The sequence below is a fragment of the Notolabrus celidotus genome, chromosome 6 (assembly GCF_009762535.1).
Source record: "Notolabrus celidotus isolate fNotCel1 chromosome 6, fNotCel1.pri, whole genome shotgun sequence".
NCBI classification, from domain to species: domain Eukaryota; kingdom Metazoa; phylum Chordata; class Actinopteri; order Labriformes; family Labridae; genus Notolabrus; species Notolabrus celidotus.
This window is the reverse complement of record NC_048277.1, coordinates 3,800,937-3,823,677: the sequence shown is the minus strand read 5'-3', so window position 1 is coordinate 3,823,677 and position 22,741 is coordinate 3,800,937. Positions and strand designations below refer to the sequence as shown.

The 22,741-nt window shown below is 40.0% G+C and overlaps 1 protein-coding gene across 2 annotated transcripts in view; it reads left to right on the top strand.

Moving 5' to 3' along the window:
* chka (choline kinase alpha) overlaps positions 1 to 4,475 on the top strand; it is a 29,174-nt gene extending 24,699 nt beyond the window's left edge. For both annotated transcript variants that reach the window (XM_034685679.1, XM_034685677.1), the window contains one exon: positions 595 to 4,475. In XM_034685679.1, coding sequence (XP_034541570.1) covers positions 595 to 654 — 60 coding nt within the window. In that variant the 3' untranslated portion in view covers positions 655 to 4,475. The remainder of the gene's footprint in view (positions 1 to 594) is intronic.
* The last annotated feature ends 18,266 nt before the right edge of the window (positions 4,476 to 22,741 follow it).

The window sequence follows — 22,741 nt, the reverse complement described above, 5'->3', positions numbered from 1 at the left end:
TATTTATTTATTCAATTAGTATTATTATTATTATTGTTTTTTAATTATTATTATTCATTTATTTATTTATTGTTATTATTATTCTTCTTCTTATTATTATTCTTATTATTTTTAACAACAAGAATGCAGTTCAGGGCTACTTTAAAAACACTCAGAGAGCTCTCTGTTTTAATGTCCAGAGGCAGAGAGTTCAGAGTTTAGGGGCATAAGAACACAAAGCTCTCTGGCCGATGCTTGTGTGAGACAAATTAGGAACATTTAAAGCTATATATATATTTTTTTTTACATTTAAAAGGAACCATGGAGGACCTTGAGCTGGAACATAAAATGACAATGAAATAACTCTGCTCCAGTTATGGTGAAATTAGACATGAGGACAAACTTTTTCCTTGTACCAGACTGTTTATTTTTATATTTCTACTCCAAAGTTGGGCATTTTAAGATGGGGTGCATTTATTCTTGGAGCCAGTTTCAATCAACACTACATTTTTTTAACACTCCTATGTTAGGTTCAGTCATATTGCCTCATCATTTAAGGCCTCACAGTGGCTTTAAGGACGTAACCACAATAGTGAATACTTCTCTATGTTGTAGGAATACGCCCAGGCCAGATTTGATGCCTACTTCCAGCAGAAGAAGATCTGGGCTGTCTAATAAAACTGGACGATTGGATGGGTTGACAACACATCTAGCCATGTGGCAGGAGGAGGAGTAGGAGGACATACAGGCTAACGAAGACTCCGAGATCCACGCTTTACTTTCGTACCCTGCTTCAAGAGGACTTGCTGGCCATTGTTGGTGATGTACTGACCAGAGCCAAAGCTTGATCATGTGGCTAGTTGCTCAAAATACAGCTCAAAGTTTACACAGCATCATTTCTCAAGAGCCAAAAAAAAAAAAAAAGATAAACCTTCAACATGTACTAACCTTCATCACTGGTCTGAGGTGCTCTGCTTTTCCTTCATGGAACCATATCACTTCCAGAGCGGGACATTTTGAGCAGGAGAGAGGGGGATTTCGGTTACAGCTAGGCTGGAAATGTTAACATTGCATCAATGTTTGTGTTTATTGATCATTCCTGTATGGAAATGCTCCGTTGGAAAGAACCAAAATGTGAACTTCTATTGGTAGATTCCTCCTTATGGAAGTAGCCAGCTATGTATATTATATATAGATATTAATGTGCCAGTAACCTGGCCCCATCTGTTACTGGTGGGCTTACCTGCTGACAAGTGGAATTTTGATTGGGTTTGATTGACCGGTCAGTATGATGTGTCCACTTCAGATATTCCACTGTTTGTCTTGTTCTACTTTAAATGGTTGTGTTTGATATTCCTCCAAGCCAAGGCTGATACAGCTGCGGTGTATCTTAAAATATGTTAACAGCACATTTCCTCAAATTAACTACATGGGCCTTTTTTTGTGAGCGTCAACCACAACAACCTGTTCTTTGTGGTTTCAGAATAATACAGCGTCTCCATTGATAAGTTGACAGACATCTGGTTGATTTATGGTTGTATGATGGAGCGCTTTGTCAAGTAGATCCAATTAACTCATGCAATGCCGAATTCAGCCAACAGACGTTCCAGCCATTTTCACAAGCCTGAGATCTCTGAAGCCTATCACTGCTATGAAGTAGCCGTACTGTCGCACAGTACACACGACAATCCTTCCTGACTGTGAACATGGATTCTTTGGTGTCGTCACTGGTTTTCTGGCTGCCTCATCATTGTACCCATAATCCACAGGCAATAATTGAGCATCCATCACTTATTGAAATAAGTTGTAGCTGAACACTAACTGTGTTTATTCAGTAAAAAGGGACTTAATGTAGACTCTCTGTGAACCAGACCAGTCTTTGTTTTTTTTTAATGAGAGCTGAGCCACTGGTGTTAATCACTCTGTCAGATCCACCTTCACACACACTGGTGAGGCTGCTTTCACTTAATGCACATTTAAGACTTCAGCACTGGAATAGAGGAGCACTGTTTCCCGTGATTGTCAGGTTTACCTCATAGATTCTGCGAGAGAGGGAGTGATGCTGGGACCAAATCTGTCTGTGGTCTCTGTCTTCAAAACATAGCCGGCACTGAGTAGCACTCCTCTTGATACCAGTGACCACAAGCTAGCTTATTAGATCACTACCACAGAGACAAATTATTCCATATTTCCATGTATTCAACATTTTATGTAAGCACTTCAAGGCTTTATTTAATTCAATGATTTATACTGTAGTGATTGATTGGAGCTGACCTGAAGCAGGCTGAAGAACATACTGACATTACAATCACTAACCTGTCTTTTATCACACCTAGCCAAGTTTTGAACATAATATGAATCCCTCATGGTGTGTTTGGCCGAGGTCGTCTCATTTGTCAGGGTTTCTATAGCTAGAAAAGTAAACTTTTGATAGCTGCACTTGATCTGTCATGGCATCCAAGAACAGGTGGGGGAACACTACACAGTCTGTACCATTCATTTTCATTTAAGGTAGTGACAAAAGTAAAACTTGTTGACCGCTCTTTTGCTTTGCTAATTGTGTTTGGAGGATGATAGTTATCTATAACATGCTAACAGTTACATTGGTATCACAGCAGAGAAACTTACCGTGTCCACTAAGGCGTTTTTTTGTGCCATCTGTGCTCAGGACCTCAATTTCAGAGCGATATCATCAGCGTTTACTCCTTAGTTACCAAAGTTGTCCTGCAGCACTTCCGCTTCGCTCAGTAGTGAGCGTTATCTGTTTTAAATGCTCTGCATGGGTCAGACTTTCTTTCATTCAACAGCATTTCATCCAGAAACTGTAAAAACTATTAATAGAAATTCTGTCAGAGCATCAGCAGCAGCTCTAAACTCCATACATTGAACCTCGAAGTCCCGCCCCTTCTTGATTCTGATTGGTCAGTGATCAAGCTGTGACATTGATGAATGCTGAAATATTCCAAAAGTTGAACTGTTTTCAACTGAGAGTGCTGAGACAAAAATCAGCTGAGGGCGTTTCTGCAATGAGGACGCTGAATCACAGATAGTGGGCACGGCACATTCTTTCACACACCCCGAGCACTTTGACATTATTCTTCACATTCTTAAAATGCTGAGTATTACTCACTACATCTCCATGCTAACATGCAAAGACACCCAAAGCTTGAAGAACCAGGTAAGCCCAGGCGCAGATGCAGGGGGCCATAGTCGGTGTTAAATAAGACTGTTAAGAAATAAGTGTTATTCATTCTGGGTTGTTGTGGAGATCTCAAATTGGACATGGAAGCTGTACAGCCACACAGTCTGACATCCCCGCCCATCTTCAGAACTGTTCAGCTGACGTACATTTACACATTTGGTTATTTTCTATGTTTACTCATGAGCCTTTACAGGTTAGTATACGAGCCACCTTAATAGATGTGTGATTCTTGTGACGTGTGCAAGAAGTGTTACCTCATATTTGTTGTAAGAATGTTAGACAGTATTATACATTGTACGCAAATCTGAGGGAATTCAGCTGGATCTTAAACTAAGCTGATCACTACACCCGTCACCTTATACTGAAACCATCAACGCTGTTTGAATGTGTGTATGCACTTTCCATCTCTGGACTGAGATAAAAGAAAACATTGCATTTGTTCATGTCTGAATCTTATAGGGTTGATAAACTGTGGCTTTTTGATGAAAAGATGTTTTTATTTTACATGAAAGTGTATTTTTTTGTTGTATATTTTATTGTTAAATTTCCTTTGGAATGTCTTAAATGTATGGTGTAAATTTTATTTGAAGATGAAATGGGACAGAGCTGAATGTGCAGTGGATGGTACCAGAATACTTTAAGAATCTAAAGTGCGACTTGTACATCCAGCTTGAGACAATAGTAGTTACTTTAGCACCTCTTCTCTTGTTCAAACCCTGGGTTTATATTCTTTTTATTGTTCATTTTTCAAAAGGTTCCCTTTGCTGTGACCTTTCTTCTGTCTCTGTATTTGTTGTAGAAAGATGGACACCATGATCTGTAGCTAAAATACATTCCACAATTGTTACGTTGCCTTCTGTTTCATGTGCACTTCAGACCAAAAGAAGTTTCAACTTTAATCCATGTGGTTCTTCAAATCCAATTGAAATAAGTCCCAAGTGAAGGCCTAACATTGTGGCTCTCTATGTTAGTCCATACTTGTAATTAACTGTGTGTAATATTAACTAACTAAACTATAGAGAGTCATGCTTGTAATTATTCAGATATGATGAATGACAAACTTGTATCATACCATTCTGAAATATACACCGTGTTAATGTTGGAGTGCATTCTGTTCTGTGAAGCACCCAAAACTACTCTGTCATATCGCTCAGTGATAACTTTGCAAACTATGCAGCTATACTAAATGCATACGTTCATAAAAAATGAGATGTTTCAACTGTTGCATCATGGAAATGAGTCTTACTGTACATTTCTTTTTCTGCTTCTGACAAATAAAATGGAAAGTAATTAATTTGCCTGTGGCTTCTTTTGTCTGAACATGAAGACAGACCTGAGGAAACAAGGAGTCAAACTTAAAGGGGACATATCACGCTTTTTTCATCAATATATATTGGTCTAAGAGGTCCCCAAAACATGTCTTTAAAGTTTATGCTCAAAAAAACACTTTGAAATCAGATTTTGGTCTGCCTGAAAAGTCCTCTTCTTCAGTCCTCCTCAGAACACTCTGTTTTCCCTCTGACCACGCCCCCTCAGGAAGTGGATGTGCCTCGGCTCTCCAGCACGTTGATCTAATGTTTACATGTTGGCTGAATATACACGGCTGCTCAGAGATCGCGTTACTTCAACCCTCTGAATCTGATCCTGACGGAGAGGCGCCTGTAGCAGGACCTTTCTGAAGGATTGGTCATAGATTTAGTGTTTCTTGTTGTTTTATTTATCAGTATGTGGACGTGTGTCTTGGTACACAGCTATGAACATGTAGCTATGTGGCTATGCTAACTAGCGCTAGCACTTATCCATGATAAATAAAAATCATCCACTAGATCTTCAAATCTGCAGACGTGGGGAGTAAAACCGACCTCTGCCAGAAAGGCAGCAGGACCTTTCTGAAGGATTGGTCACAGATTTAGTGTTTCTTGTTGTTTTATTTGTCAGTATGTCGACGTGTGTCTTGGTACACAGCTACAGCTACAGCTACAGCTACAGCTACAGCTACAGCTACAGCTACAGCTACAGCTACAGCTACAGCTACAGCTACAGCTACAGCTACAGCTACGAACATATAGCTATGTGGCTATGCTAATTAGCGCTAGCACTTATCCATGACAAATAAAAATCATCCACTAGATCTTCAAATCTGCAGACGTGGGGAGTAAAACCGACCTTTGTGTTTATTAAGACAGCCTACAACTAGCATTTCTCCCTCCTAAGCTCCTTGTTAGCACACATGTGTGCAGGTAATGAAAAACAGAGGAGGGATTCAGTATTATTTTATACAGTCTATGGGCTGAACAAGCTCCGAGCTCTGACTCCGTGACAGACCGGATATTGTTTTTACGTAACAAAAACACGGAAGTCTGAAACGGCTCGTTTCACACACATTTACAGAAAGGTGTAGAAATCAAAACAGGGGCAGAATGGATTTTTTTCATTCTCGGGGGGTTTGTAGACATGCCAGGGACACATATTTCAGGTAGAAAACCATTAAAAAGTCAATTTTGCATGATATGTCACCTTTAAAGCTGCTGACTCTTGCACTAAGAATCTCTCACTTTTAGTAAGGTATGGCTTTTATTATTGAAAGGTTAGTGTTCAGATCACTGTTACTCCCACATGAGGACTTTAGGTAGCTGCAGGTTACAGTTTTAGTTTGATTTGATGTCTTTATTTCGGACATGTCAAAGTAAAATAGAAAAAAAAAAACAATTAGAAAAGAAGAAATAGTTATGCAAAAAACCCAAATCAATCAGTTCCCTTAGCAAGCACTGAAACCTTCTACTTTACATGTGTGAAAATGAGTAGGAAGAAGTTAAAACTTATCTAATCCTTGCCCTTTATTCACTGTTTTCTGACATTATACTAGAGCACTCCCACAAGTCAAATCTTCATCTCCTATCTTCATACTTACACCGACAATCAAAAGTAAACCCCTCATGATTATCACTACTTGTCTTCCTCCTTGTACCTCATGAAAATCATTTCTTTGTACTTCTCCTTGAACTGGATTATGTTCTGACATTGCTGTAGCTCCATGTCGAGTCTGTTCCACAGTTTTACTCCACACATTGAAATACAAAGACTTCTCCTTGTGGTCCGAACACTCATCATCTTTAATCTTAAAGGTGACATATCATGCAAAATTGACTTTTTAATGGTTCTCTACCTGAAATATGTTTCCCTGGCATGTCTACAAACCCCCCGAGAATGAAAAAAATCCATTCTGCCCCTGTTCTGATTTCTACACCTTTCTGTAAATGTGTGTGAAACGAGCCGTTTTAGACTTCCGTGTTTTTGTTACGTAACAACAATATCCGGTCTGTCACAGAGTCAGAGCTCGGAGCTTGTTCAGCCCATAGACTGTATAAAATAATACTGAATCCCTCCTCCATTTTTCATTACCTGCTCACACGTGTGCTAACAAGGAGCTTAGGAGGGAGGCATGCTAGTTGTAGGCTGTCTTAATAAACACAAAGGTCGGTTTTACTCCCCACGTCTGCAGATTTGAAGATATAGTGGATGATTTTTATTTGTCATGGATAAGTGCTAGCGCTAATTAGCATAGCCACATAGCTATATGTTCATAGCTGTAGCTGTAGCTGTAGCTGTAGCTGTAGCTGTAGCTGTAGCTGTAGCTGTAGCTGTAGCTGTAGCTGTAGCTGTAGCTGTAGCTGTGTACCAAGACACACGTCGACATACTGACAAATAAAACAACAAGAAACACTAAATCTGTGACCAATCCTTCAGAAAAGGTCCTGCTGCCTTTCTGGCAGAAGTCGGTTTTACTCCCCACGTCTGTAGATTTGAAGATCTAGTGGATGATTTTTATTTATCATGGATAAGTGCCAACGCTAGTTAGCATAGCCACATAGCTACATGTTCAGAGCTGTGTACCAAGACACACGTCTACATACTGATAAATAAAACAACAAGAAACACTAAATCTGTGACCAATCCTTCAGAAAGGTCCTGCTACAGGCGCCTCTCCGTCAGGATCAGATTCAGAGGGTTGAAGTAACGCGATCTCTGAGCAGCCCAACATGTAAACATTAGATCAACGTGCTGGAGAGCCGAGGCACATCCACTTCCGAAGGGGGCGTGGTCAGAGGGAAAACAGAGTGTTCTGATGAGGAATGAAGAAGAGGACTTTTCAGGCAGACCAAAATCTGATTTTAAAGTGTTTTTTTGAGCATAAACTTTAAAGACATGTTTTGGGGGCCTCTTAGACCAATATATATTGATGAAAAAAGCGTGATATGTCCCCTTTAACTTCCCTCTGAAGTTATAACCTCCCTCTCTTTCAATGAACAATCTTTGGATATGTCCAGGCAGCAGATTTTTCCTTGCCTTATACACAATTTGTGCAGTTTTAAAATCCACAAGGTCAAATCATTTCAATATTTTGGATATGAGGAACAATGAATTTGTGTGTTCACATTAATCAACATTGTGAACTCTTCTGATGGCTCTTTTCTGTCGTTCTGACAGTGGTTGTAGTGAGCTTTTAGAAGTGTTTCCTCAAACCTCAGTACAGTAACTGAGATATGGTGAAATAAGTTTAGTGTGTTTGTTTGCTAATATACACTACCGTTCAAAAGTTTGGGGTCACCCAGACAATTTTGTGTTCTTCATGAAAACTCACACTTTTATTTATCAAATGAGTTTCAAAATGAAAAGAAAATATAGTCAAGACATTGACAATGTTAGAAATAATGATTTTTAGTTGAAATAATAATTTTGTCCTTCAAACTTTGCTTTCATCAAAGAATGCTCCCTTTGCAGCAATTACAGCATTGCAGACCTTTGGCATTCTAGCTGTTTATTTGTTGAGGGAATCTGAAGAAATTTCACCCCATGCTTCCTGAAGCCCCTCCCACAAGTTTGATTGGCTTGATGGGCACTTCTTGCGTACCATACGGTCAAGCTGCTCCCACAACAGCTCAATGGGGTTGAGATCTGGTGACTGCGCTGTCCACTCCATTACAGACAGAATACCAGCTGCCTGCTTCTTCCCTAAATAGTTCTTGCATAATCTGGAAGTGTGCTTTGGGTCATTGTCTTGTTGTAGGAGGAAATTGGCTCCAATCAAGCGCTGTCCACAGGTTGGACAGTGCTTATGGCATGGTGTTGCAAAATTGAGTGATAGCCTTCATGATTCAAAATCCCTTTTATTTTTTACAAATCTCCCACTTTACCTGCACCAAAGCAGCCCCAGACCATCACATTACCTCCACCATGATTAACAGATGGCGTCAAGCACTCTTCCAGCATCTTTTCACTCGTTCTGTATCTCACTAATCTTCTTCTGTGTGATCCAAACACCTCAAACTTTGATTCATCTGTCCATAACACTTTTTTCCAATCTTCCTCTGTCCAATGTCTGTGTTCTTTTGCCCATATTAATCTTTTCCTTTTATTGGCCAGTCTCAGATATGGCCTTTTCTTTGCCACTCTGCCTAGAAGGCCAGCATCCCAGAGTCGCCTCTTCACTGTAGACGTTGACACTGGTGTTTTGCGGGTACCATTTAATGAAGCTGCCATTTCAGGACCTGTGAGGCGTCTATTTCTCAAACTAGAAACTCTACTGTACTTGTCTTCTTGTTCAGTTGTGCAACCGGGGCCTCCCACTTCTCCTTCTACTCTGGTTAGAGCCTGTTTGTGCTGTTCTCTGAAGGGAGTAGTACACATCGTTGTAGGAAATGTTCAGTTTCTTGGAAATTTCTCGCATGGAATAGCCTTCATTTCTAAGAACAAGAATGGACTGTGGAGTTTCATATGAAAGTTCTCTTTTTCTGGACATTCTGAGAGTATAATCGAACCCACAAATGTGATGCTCCAGATACTCAACTAGCTCAAAGAAAGGCCAGTTTTACAGCTTCTTTAACCAGCAAAACTGTTTTCAGCTGTGCTAACGTAACTGCACAAGGGTTTTCAAGATGTTTCTAATCATCCATTAGCTTTCTAAAGCGATTAGCAAACACAATGTACCATTAGAACACTGGAGTGATGGTTGCTGGAAATGAGCCTCTATACACCTATGTAGATATTCCATTAAAAACCAGACGTTTGCAGCTAGAATAGTCATTTACCACATTAACAATGTATAGAGAGTATTTCTGATTAATTTAATGTTATCTTCATTGAAAAAAAACAGTGCTTTTCTTTAAAAAATAAGGACATTTCTAAGTGACCCCAAACTTTTGAACGGGGCCATAATTAAAGTTAAGAAAGCGAAGAATTGAAATTATTCTGAATGATGCATTTTAACATTCGCTCTGTCAGATGATTCATTTGTAAAACTGCTACAAATTAAATTTTATTTAATAAAGGATTTATATTTTATATTAATACACTACCAGTCAAAAGTTTGGACACACCTTCTCATTCAATGTTTTTTATTTATTTTAATTATTTTCAACATTGTAGATTAATACTGAAGACATCAAAACTAGGAAATAATCTGGTTTTGCCATAATCTGGATTACAACAGTAGTCAAATAGAGCTATCCATTGTGTACTAACCCTACCTCTGAACAACACAACTGATGGTCTCAAACACATTAAGAAGGCAAGTCATTCTACAAATGATCTCTTGACAAGGCTCATGTTAATTGGAAACCATTCCAGGAGACCACTTCATGAAGCAGACTGAGAGAATACCAAGAGTGTGCAAAGCTGTCATGAAGGAAAAAGGGGGCTACTTTACAGAATCTAAAATATAAAACAGATTCTGCTTTGTTTAACATTTTTTTGTTCATTAAATAATTCCATATATGTTCTTTCATAGTTTTGATGTCTTCAGTATTAATCTACAGTGTTTACAATCATTACAATAAATACAAACCCTTGAATGAGAAGGTGTTTCCAATCTTTTGACTGGGGGTGTACATACAGTTGTGCTCATAAATTTACACACCCTGTCAGAATTTGTGGGGGTTTTCGGCCATTTTTCAGAGAATATGAATGATAAGAGAAAAAACTTAGTTTTTTCACTCATGGTTAGTGGTTGGGTGAAGCCATTTATTGTCACACAACAGTTTTTACTTTTTTTTATATCATAATGACAACAGAAACTAGCCAAGAAATGATGAATTCTGTCATTGTATGTAAACTTATGAGCACAACTGTATTTCTATTTAAAGTCTATCTAAAAATGTCCTGAAGCAGTTCTTATCAGTGTCTGTATGAAGAGTCAAATGAAAAAGTACTTTATAATTTTGACTTTCCAATTTAAAGCTGGGGTTGGTAATCAGATTTAGATACACTTTTTGTTATACTGGTTAAAATGATCTTTATGTCCTGATGGCAATCATTACATGATGTGTTCCTAAAAAAGAGTGAAAAAAAACTGCTATCTACAGCCGGAGTAAACCTGGGAAAACACCAACCAATCACCGTTTTTTGGCTCCCCAAATTTTAAACCAATCAAATCCCGTCCAGCCGTTCTGCCCTCCTCCTGCGCGTACATTTCCCCGGCGTGCACTCCTCCGAGTCCCCGTCTCCTGCCTCTACTTCCCCTGACTCTATTTTCTGCCCCTCTCGCTCGTCCTCGGGCCTGTCCCCTCTGACCTGATGAGGTGCTTTGCTCAGGACTGTAGTCCGGATCAGAGTCTAAAAAGCTTTCACCAACAAGCAGAATAATTAATGACGTTTAGTAAGTCCTACAGAAAATATATATTTATTGTAGCGTCCGTCCGGACGCTGTAGTGATGACGTGCCGATTGGTGAACACGTTGATCTTTAATAACCGGTCACTGTCGGCCGTGATCACGCCAACCAACAAAACAACAATCAATGTTTGAATGAATGAAAAACTTCTCCTCTTGTCTCTCCCACTCGCACACTCTACACCTCTCCTGATGCCTTCACTGACTGTCAACACTGTAAGAATTAAGAGCATCTACACTGAACACGTTTAACAAACAGTAGAACTGTTACAGTATTATATATGTGTTATAACTTTTCTCCTGATATCGTGTCACCGGTACAACTGGATAATGCTAGCATGATAGTTGTGAGTACTAACAGCAGCCATGTTTGTTTGTGTTTTTAACTTTCACTATGAGAATGTTTTGGTGAGGACCGGTTTTGAATCAGTCACCATCATATGGTCGAGAATCAGTGGCGCTCGTGCATGTGAGCGGGGGGGGCGTCGTTTTGGAGGAGCTCCGAGGGAGGAGGGGAGGGGTTAGACAGAGTCATGAGGAAAAGCTAAATTCAAATTCATGCTAGTTTTCCAAGACTACCAACCCCAGCTTTAAAGATTTCTAGACTTTAAGATCCAAATTACTGCAACACTGCTACACCAGTGTGGTCCAAAACCATGACTTAGAAGGAGACACCTCATCCTCTAACACTGTGTTTATTTTCATATTTTTAAGGATCTCTGTTTCATACAGGTCCTGCATGAGCAAAAGTATTGTTCCACAACACAGGAAGCCTGGTCACAGGTCATGTTCTGACCTGTTGTGTCAAGTCATGTTATGACTCACAACATACCACCAGGGGTGGGGGAGGGGACATCCTCCGACACCAGCCCTCCACAGTGTTGACTAGCCCGCAGTCAGGTGTCAAAAGTGCCGTAGTTAACTTCTTTGATTTAGTTTCATCCTCAGGTCTGTGTGACATTGCTGCTGATGTGCTGCGGTTGCCTGCTGACATCAGTCTGAGAAGCTGCACCTTCATGCTTATGATTATGGCGGTATGGATTCAATTCTTTTTTCCCCTCAACAATCTACACACAATACCCCATAATGACAAAGTGAAAAAGGTTTTGTAGACATTTTGCAAATTAATTAAAAATAAAACACTCAGGTATGATGCTACAAGCTTAGCACGCCTGGGTTTGAGGAGTTTCTCCCATTCCTCTTTGCACATCCTCTCAAGCTTGATGAGGTTGGATGGGGAGCGTCAGTGCACAGCTATTACAAGGTCTTTCCAGAGATGTACAATCAGGTTCAGGTCCGGGCTCTGGCTGGGCTACTCAAGGACTTTCAGAGACTTGTCCTGAAGCCACTCCTTTGTTATCTTGGCTGTGTGCTGAGGATCGTTGTCCTGTTGGAATGTGAACCTTTGCTGCAGTCTGAGGTCCAGAGCGCCCTGGAGCAGGTTTTCATCAAGAATCTCTCTGTACTTTGCTGCGTTCATCTTTCCCTCGACCCTGACTAGTCTCCCAGTTCCTGCCCCTGAAAAACATCCCATAGCATGATGCTGCCACCACCATGCTTCACTGTAGGGATGGTATTGTCCGGGTGATGAGCGGTGCCTGGTTTCCTCCAGACATTCAGGCCAAAGAGTTCAATTTTAAGGTCTAGTTCAAGGTCTACAGACAATTCCTTTGACTTCATGGCTTGGTTTGTGCTCTGACATGCACTGTCAACTGTAGGATCTTATATAGACAGGTGTGTGTCTTTCCAAATCATGTCCAATCAATTAAATTTACCACAGGTGGACTCCAATCAAGTTGTAGAAACATTTCAAGGATGGTCAGAGGAAAACAGAATGCATCTGAGCTCAATTTGAGTTTCAAAGCAAAGGGTCTGAATACTTATGTAAATGCAATATTTGAGTGTTTTATTTTTAATTCATTTGCAAAAATTTCTACAAAACATTTTTCACTCTGTCATTATGGGGTATTGTGTGTAGAATGTTGAGGGAAAAAAATAATGTGATCCATTTTGGAATAAGGCTGTAACATAACAAAATGTAGAAAAAGTGAAGGGGTATGAATACTTTCCGTGCCCACTGTATATACATATTGTTCTTTTCAGACCTTGATCACATCACAATTACTGCACCAACAATTACAGCCCTTGTTATGAATAATAATGTGTATTTTTCTGTATGTAATGTAAATATCTAAACATCAGGCTTCTTCCTCTCCTCTCAGAACCAAATTCAGGTTTGATTTTTTTTTTTTTAATACTCTTTTTTATTGTTTTTTCAATTTTATAAACACAAACATTGTAACAAAATAAAACAAAACACATAGAAAACATAAAAAGTCCCACCCCAAACTAACAAAGAGCGCTGCGCTGTACATATACACAAGACAAATAAGTAAATGAAAAGACGACAGGAGACAGGTAAACATAGAGCACATATAAGAAATAAATGAAAGGGCAAACATTCCTCATCCTCCTGGCACATATGATAGGTTATGTCTTCAGCAAGAAGGAGTGCAGTGGTTTCCAGATCCTCCAGAACTTGTCTGGTTTTTGATTAAGGTCATGAGTCAACTTCTCGAGAGGAATAAGAGCAGAGATCTGTGATATCCACATGTCAACTGAAGGGGCCTGGGGAGTAGACCACCGCAGTAAGATACATTTTTTAGCCAGAAATAAAAGAATTGTCAACAAAGATGTAGTGTCCGAGTCAAAGGAATTGTCTGGAGCGTGGTTAAGTAGACAGAAAGAAGGAGTCAGCGAAAGCTGTTTACCAATCGCCTTCTGGATCACAGAGTGAACCTCCCTCCAGAAAGTTTGAATGCGGTCACAAGACCAAAACAAATGGATAACTGTACCTTTATGTATATTACATTTAGAACAACGATTGGAAGTGTCAGGGAACATTCTCTGGAGGCGAACCGGTGTGTAATAGGTTCGGTGAAAAAATTTAAAGTTCTGCTCATGAATAGAGATTGAGGTACATTTAGGAAAAAACCTGCTACAAATTTTGTCCCAGTCCACATGATTAAATGTCGCCTCCAGGTCGCGCTCCCATAACGACTTCAGAGGGTCATAGCCTGAAGCATCAGAGTAAAGTAGTGAAGTATATATCTTGGAAATCAGTCCTTTAAGAGATTTTGCCAGAGTTACAATGTTTTCCAGCTCTGACAGTCTCATGCGGATCAATCAATCAATCAATCAATCTTTATTTGTATAGCGCCAAATCACAACAAACGTTATCTCAAGACGCTTTTACAAACATAGGAGGTCTAGACCACTCTATGTCAAATTATGAACAGAGACCCAACACCAAGACAGGGTAAGACTCAGTCTGACCCCACCTTAATCCATCATGAGCATTGCACATCGCAGTATTTAGCTAGTTACAGTGGTGAGGAAAAACTTCCTTTTAACAGGCAGAAACCTCGAGCAGAACCAGACTCATGTTAGACAGCCATCATGCCTCGACTGAGTTGGGTCTGGAAAGACAGATAGAGGGGAGTAAGAGAGAGAGGTGATAGTGATGAGACGAGTCGTAGAAGCTGTTGCCGCTGGAGTCCAGCACGTCCGTATCAGCTGGAGTCCAGATCGTCCACAGCAGGAGGACGTCTACGGCAGCTCAGAGGAATCTACGAGACAATGGAGCTCAGGGACTCCAGAAAGGTCTATGGTTAGTAACTTTAATGGGACAGGAAGAGTTAAAGTAAGTGATGAGGGGGTTGGGGGGAAGAAGGTGAGCTAGGATCCCAGTGTGTCAGTGTGCCAGTTCCCCCGGCAGTCTAGGCCTATAGCAGCATGACAAAAGCTGGTCCAAGCCTGATCCAGCTTAACTATAAGCTTTATCAAAAAGGAAAGTTTTAAGTCTACTCTTAGGATCTTGCCTGTCCTCAAGAGGGACCCCACGAAGTGACGAATTTGGAGGTATTTATAGAAGTCTTTGTGGGGAATATTAAAATCAGCCTTGATTTGCTCAAAAGACTTAACAGAGTCAGAGACCATCAGATGTGTAAAGTTTGACAGGCCCTTGGATGTCCACTCCATCAAACCAATACTTCTAATCTGTGATGGTAAATCTGGGTTCAGAGCCAGGGGAGAATACAAAGACATGACAGGGGGAGATACTTATTCAGGTTTGATTAATCCAATTGCTATTATATGTCTAGTCTGGATCAAAGTGGTGACCATTTCTGGAGACATGTTGCCGTCTGCCTGATCAGTTTTTAATTTTGATTACCATAAATGAACTCTGCAATGAGCATTGCCTTCTAAAGTTAATGTTTGTTGTCAGATCTGGTTTCCCTCTCAGAAAAACAAATGTGTTTTGTGTTCATTGGAGAGCCCTTAGATATTCCTCCTTTAGTTTTGATTTGACTAATATGAGGCTTAGTTTGCAATGAGAAGAAGACAGTCACTGACGCACACAGCAGGGCAGTCAGTGTAGATTTAAGTGCTTGAGATAATGGACACTGACAAAAGTGAGACGCAGAATGCTGCAGTGAGAGCAGCCATGACTCAGACTTGGCCCTGTGGAGAGAATGTGTAGCCAGCTGCACTGACTCCACAAGAGTCAAAGTCAAAGTCACACCACAGCCAAACACAGCACCCTTCCAGACAGCTGCACTTCATAATCATTTGTGTTCTATTGGTATTAAAGTTTGCAGCTTTGTTTGAATCTTTATTAAGAACTTTTGTGATTACACACATTGTGCTGCCTCTGAAGTTGTCACTTTTAGATTATTGAACAAAACCATATCAGTATTATTCAGTCTATGGTATTAGTATCTGAGCTAGCATCTCAATGTAATGTAATAAGAAACTGGGGTTTCAGATTCCTTCCATGATGATCCATACAGCATCAACTACTCACATGAAGTCACGCACTCACTTGCTAACTATCCAGGATTTAATGTTAAACCAAGCAGCCAGTCTTGCAAGAGTAAAGCATTACTTTTACATGTTTTGTACCCTTGATACAAAGTATTACCCGAACAAACTGTACACCCAGGAACCAGAGACGGGTGTGCTCTTTAGATATTCGGTGTTCTGGCTTTGCAACCCTTAAGCAAAAAAGAGTTTAAACACCTCTCTTGAGCTCTCTCTGTTTTAACCTCTGCACAACTTTCCTGCGATGTCACCTTCACTACAACAACCAGGTGCATCACCATGAGGATGCAAGTCATATTATACTGCTAATGAGACTTTCCCCCAAGAGCTGGAAGAGACCAAAACAGAGGTGAAGAGGGTTGCATATGAACACATTTTTCATGGGATACAACATTAAGACTGTGATGTATTCAGGGGAAAATTCCCACAAAGGATTTGGCAGCTTTATGGCAATAAAAGACAAACATGTTCTACAATTTAAGCACATGTTGCATTTGAAAGGACCTTGTATTTCTTGCCCCCTGGTGAAAAAAAAGGCAAATGAATGTATCTTCAATTAAATTATACTTTGCCAATTTAAAGAAGCAAGTTTTCCAGTAAAGCACAACCTTGATTTAACCGAAGGACTGGATTAACATAAATGCTGACAGTGTGAAAAGTGTGAAGGATTCAAGCTGCGGCTGTAATCAGAGTAAGTTTGAGGAGGCAAGCCAAATGGCCATGGATAAACAGAATGGAAATTATTTAACACTTCAGTATGAATTATGCTTGGTGCTTTCTCTATCATTGTCCTTACATGAATCGTCCTGCAACCAGGCTGCTGAAATGTGTGAACTTACCTCAACCCAAACATTGGATTTCTATTATTTAATCAGGAAATGTCATTGTCCATCAAGGGTCACAGCTGCTCCCTGCTGTCAGACTCTTGTTGCTATAAGTGAGGAGCACACAAAGGTTCAAAGAAAAGCCAAAGGCAATGAGTGAGTAGGTTTTGGGGGAGGAGAAGTGTGACTGCCTGAGTGTGTGTTTACTGGATGTGAGGGACTGAGAGGAATGCAGACTCACAGCTGGTAGGGACTGGAGGTCTTTGGTCACTGCCTGCTGCTTTGGGCCTGGAATGTTTCTTTCTTTGTTTTCTCGCAAATCCTAGGTAGAGATGGAAATGTGAGTCATGACTGGTTATACCACTATTAAAGTCAAAATATCAAGCAGGTTCTGTGTTGACATCTACAGTATGTGAATAATGTAAAGAAAAGATGTTCATAGTGATAGTGATAATATGCTCCTCCACTGTTTGAGTTCTTTCTCATGTGTGGAATTACCACCAAGTCATTCATCCCCTTTTAGTCTTCAGGACTGAAGTGCTGAACTGCCTCAGGCTTTGGCTTCTGCTGCTGACTGGGTTAAGAATGCATTGTAGAGGAACAGAGACAAAGAGTACTTCTAAAGCTAAAGGATAACATGGTGGGCTAGGGGCTTTTGAATCTACGTGACCTTATGAAAGTTGTTGTTTAAGTCAGCAAGAAACAGACTTTGGCAGCAACACTGACCCTTTGTGACTTTTATGTCAAACAGCGTAGCAGCACTTTGAAAATGCTGTTTTTACTTACACATTTAAGCAACAGGCTTTTCAAACCAAGACAAGGTAGAAAGGTCAGCGACACAAGACAAGAAAAAGAAATGCATTCAGCGCTAGTCTGCTGAGAGAATGTCCTCAGAAGTGGACATCATGCTAGGACATGTCAGTTGGAGGTAATTATGCATGGACAGTTATGCTGCAGGCCTTCATGAAGTTGTTCATGTAAATTTTGGGGCGTGTGCTGAAGGGTTCCGGCAAAACAATTCAGTTCTGCTCTTTTAAAAACTGTAAAATTGTCTAAAGAGGCTGACATGTTGTGAGTAATGATGAAATTTAATGAATGATAAACACTGTTCTACTGTCTCTTTTGTTTAACCTAATATGTTCAACTGTGATGCTTTCAGTTGAGAGGCTTCTACATTTAAATCCACTTTAATCCCATTTTCTGCACAAGATGCTAAACTAAGTACAAAATATAGAGAAGGAATATGAGAAGCAAGAAATAAGGGGGATTTTGTTGCAGAAACAAAAGTCCTACCACGCAGGGAACTGAGTTACTGTCAAGCAGTCATGAAAGGACACAACGCTGATACAAGTACAGCAGTGCCACCTAGTGGTTGCGGAGCTGATCGACTTCCTTCCAAAATGAACAACTTCAACCTGCACACAGCTTGCAGGGTGCTGAATCATGTTATTAAAGTTTATTGACTTATCTGTAATTTCTCAAGAATTGTAGTTTCTTACAAAAACCAAACCACCCTAACTCAGCCCGAATGTATTCACCTCATGATGACACAATGAATGCAAATGAGATACACACACACAAGGATAAAGGGAAACCCAAACACTAAAATCAGACAGCTACGCACACATATTTTTTCTTTGTAAGCTCTTGCATTGGTATGTGACAAATGTATGTGTGTGTGCCTATCTTAATACTTCATTAGATAGTGCAGGTTTCACCTCTGTCATATATTGGTTAGACAAGTCACATGACAGAGGTGAAACCTGCACTATCTAATTCTTTTTTCACAACATGTTTATTGACATTTTTTCATTACATACAGGAACAGTCAAGAACATAGACAAAGACTCATCAAGCATACACACACACGCACGCACACACACACACACACACACACACACACACAGAAGAACCATGACACTGACACAGTTAAAATGTGCCATTCTTCCAGTGAGAGCATGGCCAACCCCTGGACAGAGGTTCTACTCCAGAACTTCACCTGTATGTTTCTGGATCATGTCTATATATGGTCTCTCCGTGCATTGTACAGTTTTAACCTGCATCTCTGGACGCAGTGAAAAACAGTTTACATGGACAATTGTTTTTGGATGTAATTTGGAGACCGTGCAGTGATTTCCACTACAGAGTCATGTCTGTTTTAATGCAGTGACTTCCACTACAGAGTCATGTCTGTTTTAATGCAGTGACTTCCACTACAGAGTCATGTCTGTTTTAATGCAGTGATTTCCATACAGTCATGTCTGTTTTAATGCAGTGACTTCCACTACAGAGTCATGCCTGTTTTAATGCAGTGATTTCCACTACAGAGTCATGTCTGTTTTAATGCAGTGATTTCCACTACAGAGTCATGTCTGTTTTTAATGCAGTGATTTCCACTACAGAGTCATGTCTGTTTTAATGCAGTGATTTCCACTACAGAGTCATGTCTGTTTTTAATGCAGTGATTTCCACTACAGAGTCATGTCTGTTTTAATGCAGTGATTTCCACTACAGAGTCATGTCTGTTTTAATGCAGTGATTTCCACTACAGAGTCATGTCTGTTTTAATGCAGTGATGTCCACTACAGAGTCATGTCTGTTTTAATGCAGTGATTTCCACTACAGAGTCATGTCTGTTTTAATGCAGTGATTTCCACTACAGTCATGTCTGTTTTTAATGCAGTGATTTCCACTACAGAGTCATGTCTGTGTTTAATGCAGTGACTTCCACTACAGAGTCATGTCTGTTTTAATGCAGTGATTTCCACTACAGAGTCATGTCTGTTTTAATGCAGTGATTTCCACTACAGAGTCATGTCTGTTTTTAATGCAGTGATTTCCACTACAGAGTCATGTCTGTTTTAATGCAGTGACTTCCACTACAGAGTCATGTCTGTTTTAATGCAGTGATTGCCATACAGTCATGTCTGTTTTAATGCAGTGACTTCCACTACAGAGTCATGTCTGTTTTAATGCAGTGATTTCCACTACAGAGTCATGTCTGTTTTTAATGCAGTGATGTCCACTACAGAGTCATGTCTGTTTTAATGCAGTGATTTCCACTACAGAGTCATGTCTGTTTTAATGCAGTGATGTCCACTACAGAGTCATGTCTGTTTTAATGCAGTGATTTCCACTACAGAGTCATGTCTGGTTCTGCTCAATGTTTCTGCCTGTTAAAAAGAAGCGTGTCCTCGCCGCTGTAACTAGCTAATAGGGAAAATTGTGAAAATCTGGGAATAAATTCCTTACCAAAAAATGTCTTCACCAATGTGTTCATAAAGGTCTCTAATAACACATATTAAAAGATGTAATCTCAACTCTTGTAGAAAAATCCATGACAGCTGTTTAAAAATTTGGGTACCTGGAACCTTATTGGTGAAAAATTGAAAATGTTTAACTCTGCCGTCAGCAGCTTGTGAGGGGTTAAACTCTGGTTATTTGGGGTTCTGAATTCATTGCAAACATTTATTTTGCACAAAAACACTTCTTGGTGGAAAAACGGACACGCCAACTTTTAAACATACATTCAAAAGTAGCTTGATTTGTTTATTTCAATATCTCAAATACTAGTTACAAAACAATACTGTCAAAAAATCACTCAGTCAAATATCTCAAGAGTCTCGGTCTTCATCTTCTCCAGACTCTACATCATCATGGATAGGGTTTTTGCATGTACTGCCTGTACAACTTCTGCATGCTGAGATACACTTTCAACTTTAAACAGCTGTCATGGATTTTTCTACAGGAGTTGAGATTACATCTTTTAATATGTGTTAGTAGAGACCTTTATGAACACATTGCTGAAGACATTTTTTGGTAAGGAATTTATTCCCAGATTGACCAAATATGGGTTAATATTCCCTGACTATTATGGTGAAATCCCAAAAGGAAGTTTGGCAATTGGAGTTGAATTCCTTTATTTGGGCAGTTTACAGTTTGTAAATGATGAGAGCAGCAGTGTTAACGTGTCTGGATGTTAATTTGGTTACTTTTATTGAACCAGTAAGGTTTTTCTTGATTGGAAATGACACAGGTGTCTCCCAGAAGATAATAAGATGATGTACAAGAGGCATCATTGTGGAAAAAAATATTTCTCAGCTTTTATTCCCATTTGAACAAAACGTGGCATGTCCAAAATGATTCATACCCTTTGCAAACTGTCACAGTCTGTGGGAAAATCCAAAGTTCTATACCATTCAAAATAGTTCAAGCTGTTCTAAAGCATCCTAATGACCCTGATTCATTGGGAACAGCTGTTTTATTGAAGTCAACAGGTGAAAAACAGCAGCTCTCTGCAGTTGGTTTGTGGACAGTCATGGCTAAGACAAAGGAGCTCTCTGAGGACCTGCGGCTGCACATTGGGGATGCTCACAAGTTAGGAAAGGGCTATAAGGCCATATCTAAATGTTTTCAAGTTCCAGTGGCTACAGTGCAGAGTATTATTAAAAAATACAAGGCGTCCCGCACTGTGGAAAATCTCAGAGGACGTGGTCTGAAGCCAAAAGTGACACATGTGCTGGCCAGGAGGATAGTGAGAGAGGTGGAATCTGGGCTCTGCTGGTGGCAACGTCTCAAGGCAGACAGTCCAACGGACACTGCACACTGCTGGGTTCCACGGACACAGACCAAGGAGGACGCCGCTTCTCTGGATAAGGCACACAAAAACCCTCTTGGCCTTTGCCAATGCTCATCTGGACAAAGGAAAGACTTCTGGTCTTCTGTTTTATGGTCGGATGAAACAAACATTTATTTTTTTTCCACAATGATGTATCTTTCATATGGCGTAAAAAAGGAGAAGCCTTCAACCCTAGAACACCATCCTCACTGTCAAACATGGTGGTGGGAACCTAATGCTTTGGGGGTGTTTATCAGCCAATGGACCGGGGAACCTAATCACAGTAAACAGCACCATGATAAAAGCACTATACATCAAGATTCTCAACAACAACTGTAGAGGGAGCTAAAGATCAGGGTGATGGCAAGGAGACCCTCCAACCTGAAAGAGATGGAGCTCATCGCTAAAGATGAATGGGCAAAAATACCAGTGGAGACATGCAAAATGCTGGTTAGCAATTATAGGAAGTGTTTGATTGCTGTAAATAGTCAATAAAGGCTTTTCTATTGATTATTGAGAAGGGTATGAATCATTTTGGACATGCCACGTTTTGTTCAAATATAAATAAAAGCTGAGAAATATTTTTTTCCACAATGATGCCTCTTGTATATTGTCTTATTACCGCCTGTGAGATGCCTGTGACATTTCCAATCAAGAAAAAATGTACTGGTTGTATAAAAGTAACTTTAAGTCAAAATCTGCCAGGGGTATGAATCATTTTGGGCTTAACTGTAAATACTAGTGATGGACAAATGAAGCTTCATGAACGTTCTCTTGTATTTTTTGACTCCTCTAGATGGCGCTCTCTGTTCAACAAAGGGTTAAAAGCACACTGAATTGCCATTCATTGAGCCTTTATTTTTAAACCAAGAGCGCCATCTAGAGGATTCAAAAAATGCAACTAATGGTTCATGAAGCTTCATTTGCCCATCACTACTTAATACCTATGTAAAATATTAAAAACAAGTCTAGTGAAATTTCAAAAACAAAAAAAAAACAAATAGTTATTGGGGTCTCCATTTTAATCCTGGTTCTGGTCATGTTCAGATTGCTCTATCCTCCATTTTAATCATACAATAAGATTTGAACGTAAACAAGCAGAGCGTCACAGTGTCACATGGACGGAACCTTCAGCTGAGAGTGTGTCATTGTGACTTCATAGAACAGGTCTTCTCTATATATGAAGCCAACCGTCCAGACAACTGGATCATTTCAAACCTTTCCAAGAGAGACTGAGAGAGAAAACTGACAGAGCCGTACAACATGTATGTGAAAACGCACGCAAGAAACCTCAACGGGAACAAGAGGTCCTTTAGAGGAGGAGCTGCGCAGAGCAACATGATAAAAGCCACCAAATTGCAGAGAAGGTGTTGCTGGAGTTTGTCCACCTCCAAACTCCAACAAGATGTGCACCAGCTCAATCAGATGCTGAGTAGAGAGAAGGACCAATGCTATAGAGAGAAGATGGAGAGGATGCTCCAGAGTAAAGACTTGGATATCACCAAGAAACAACTGAAGAAAGAGAGACAACTCAAAATAACATTCATCAACAGGTGCAAATATCTGG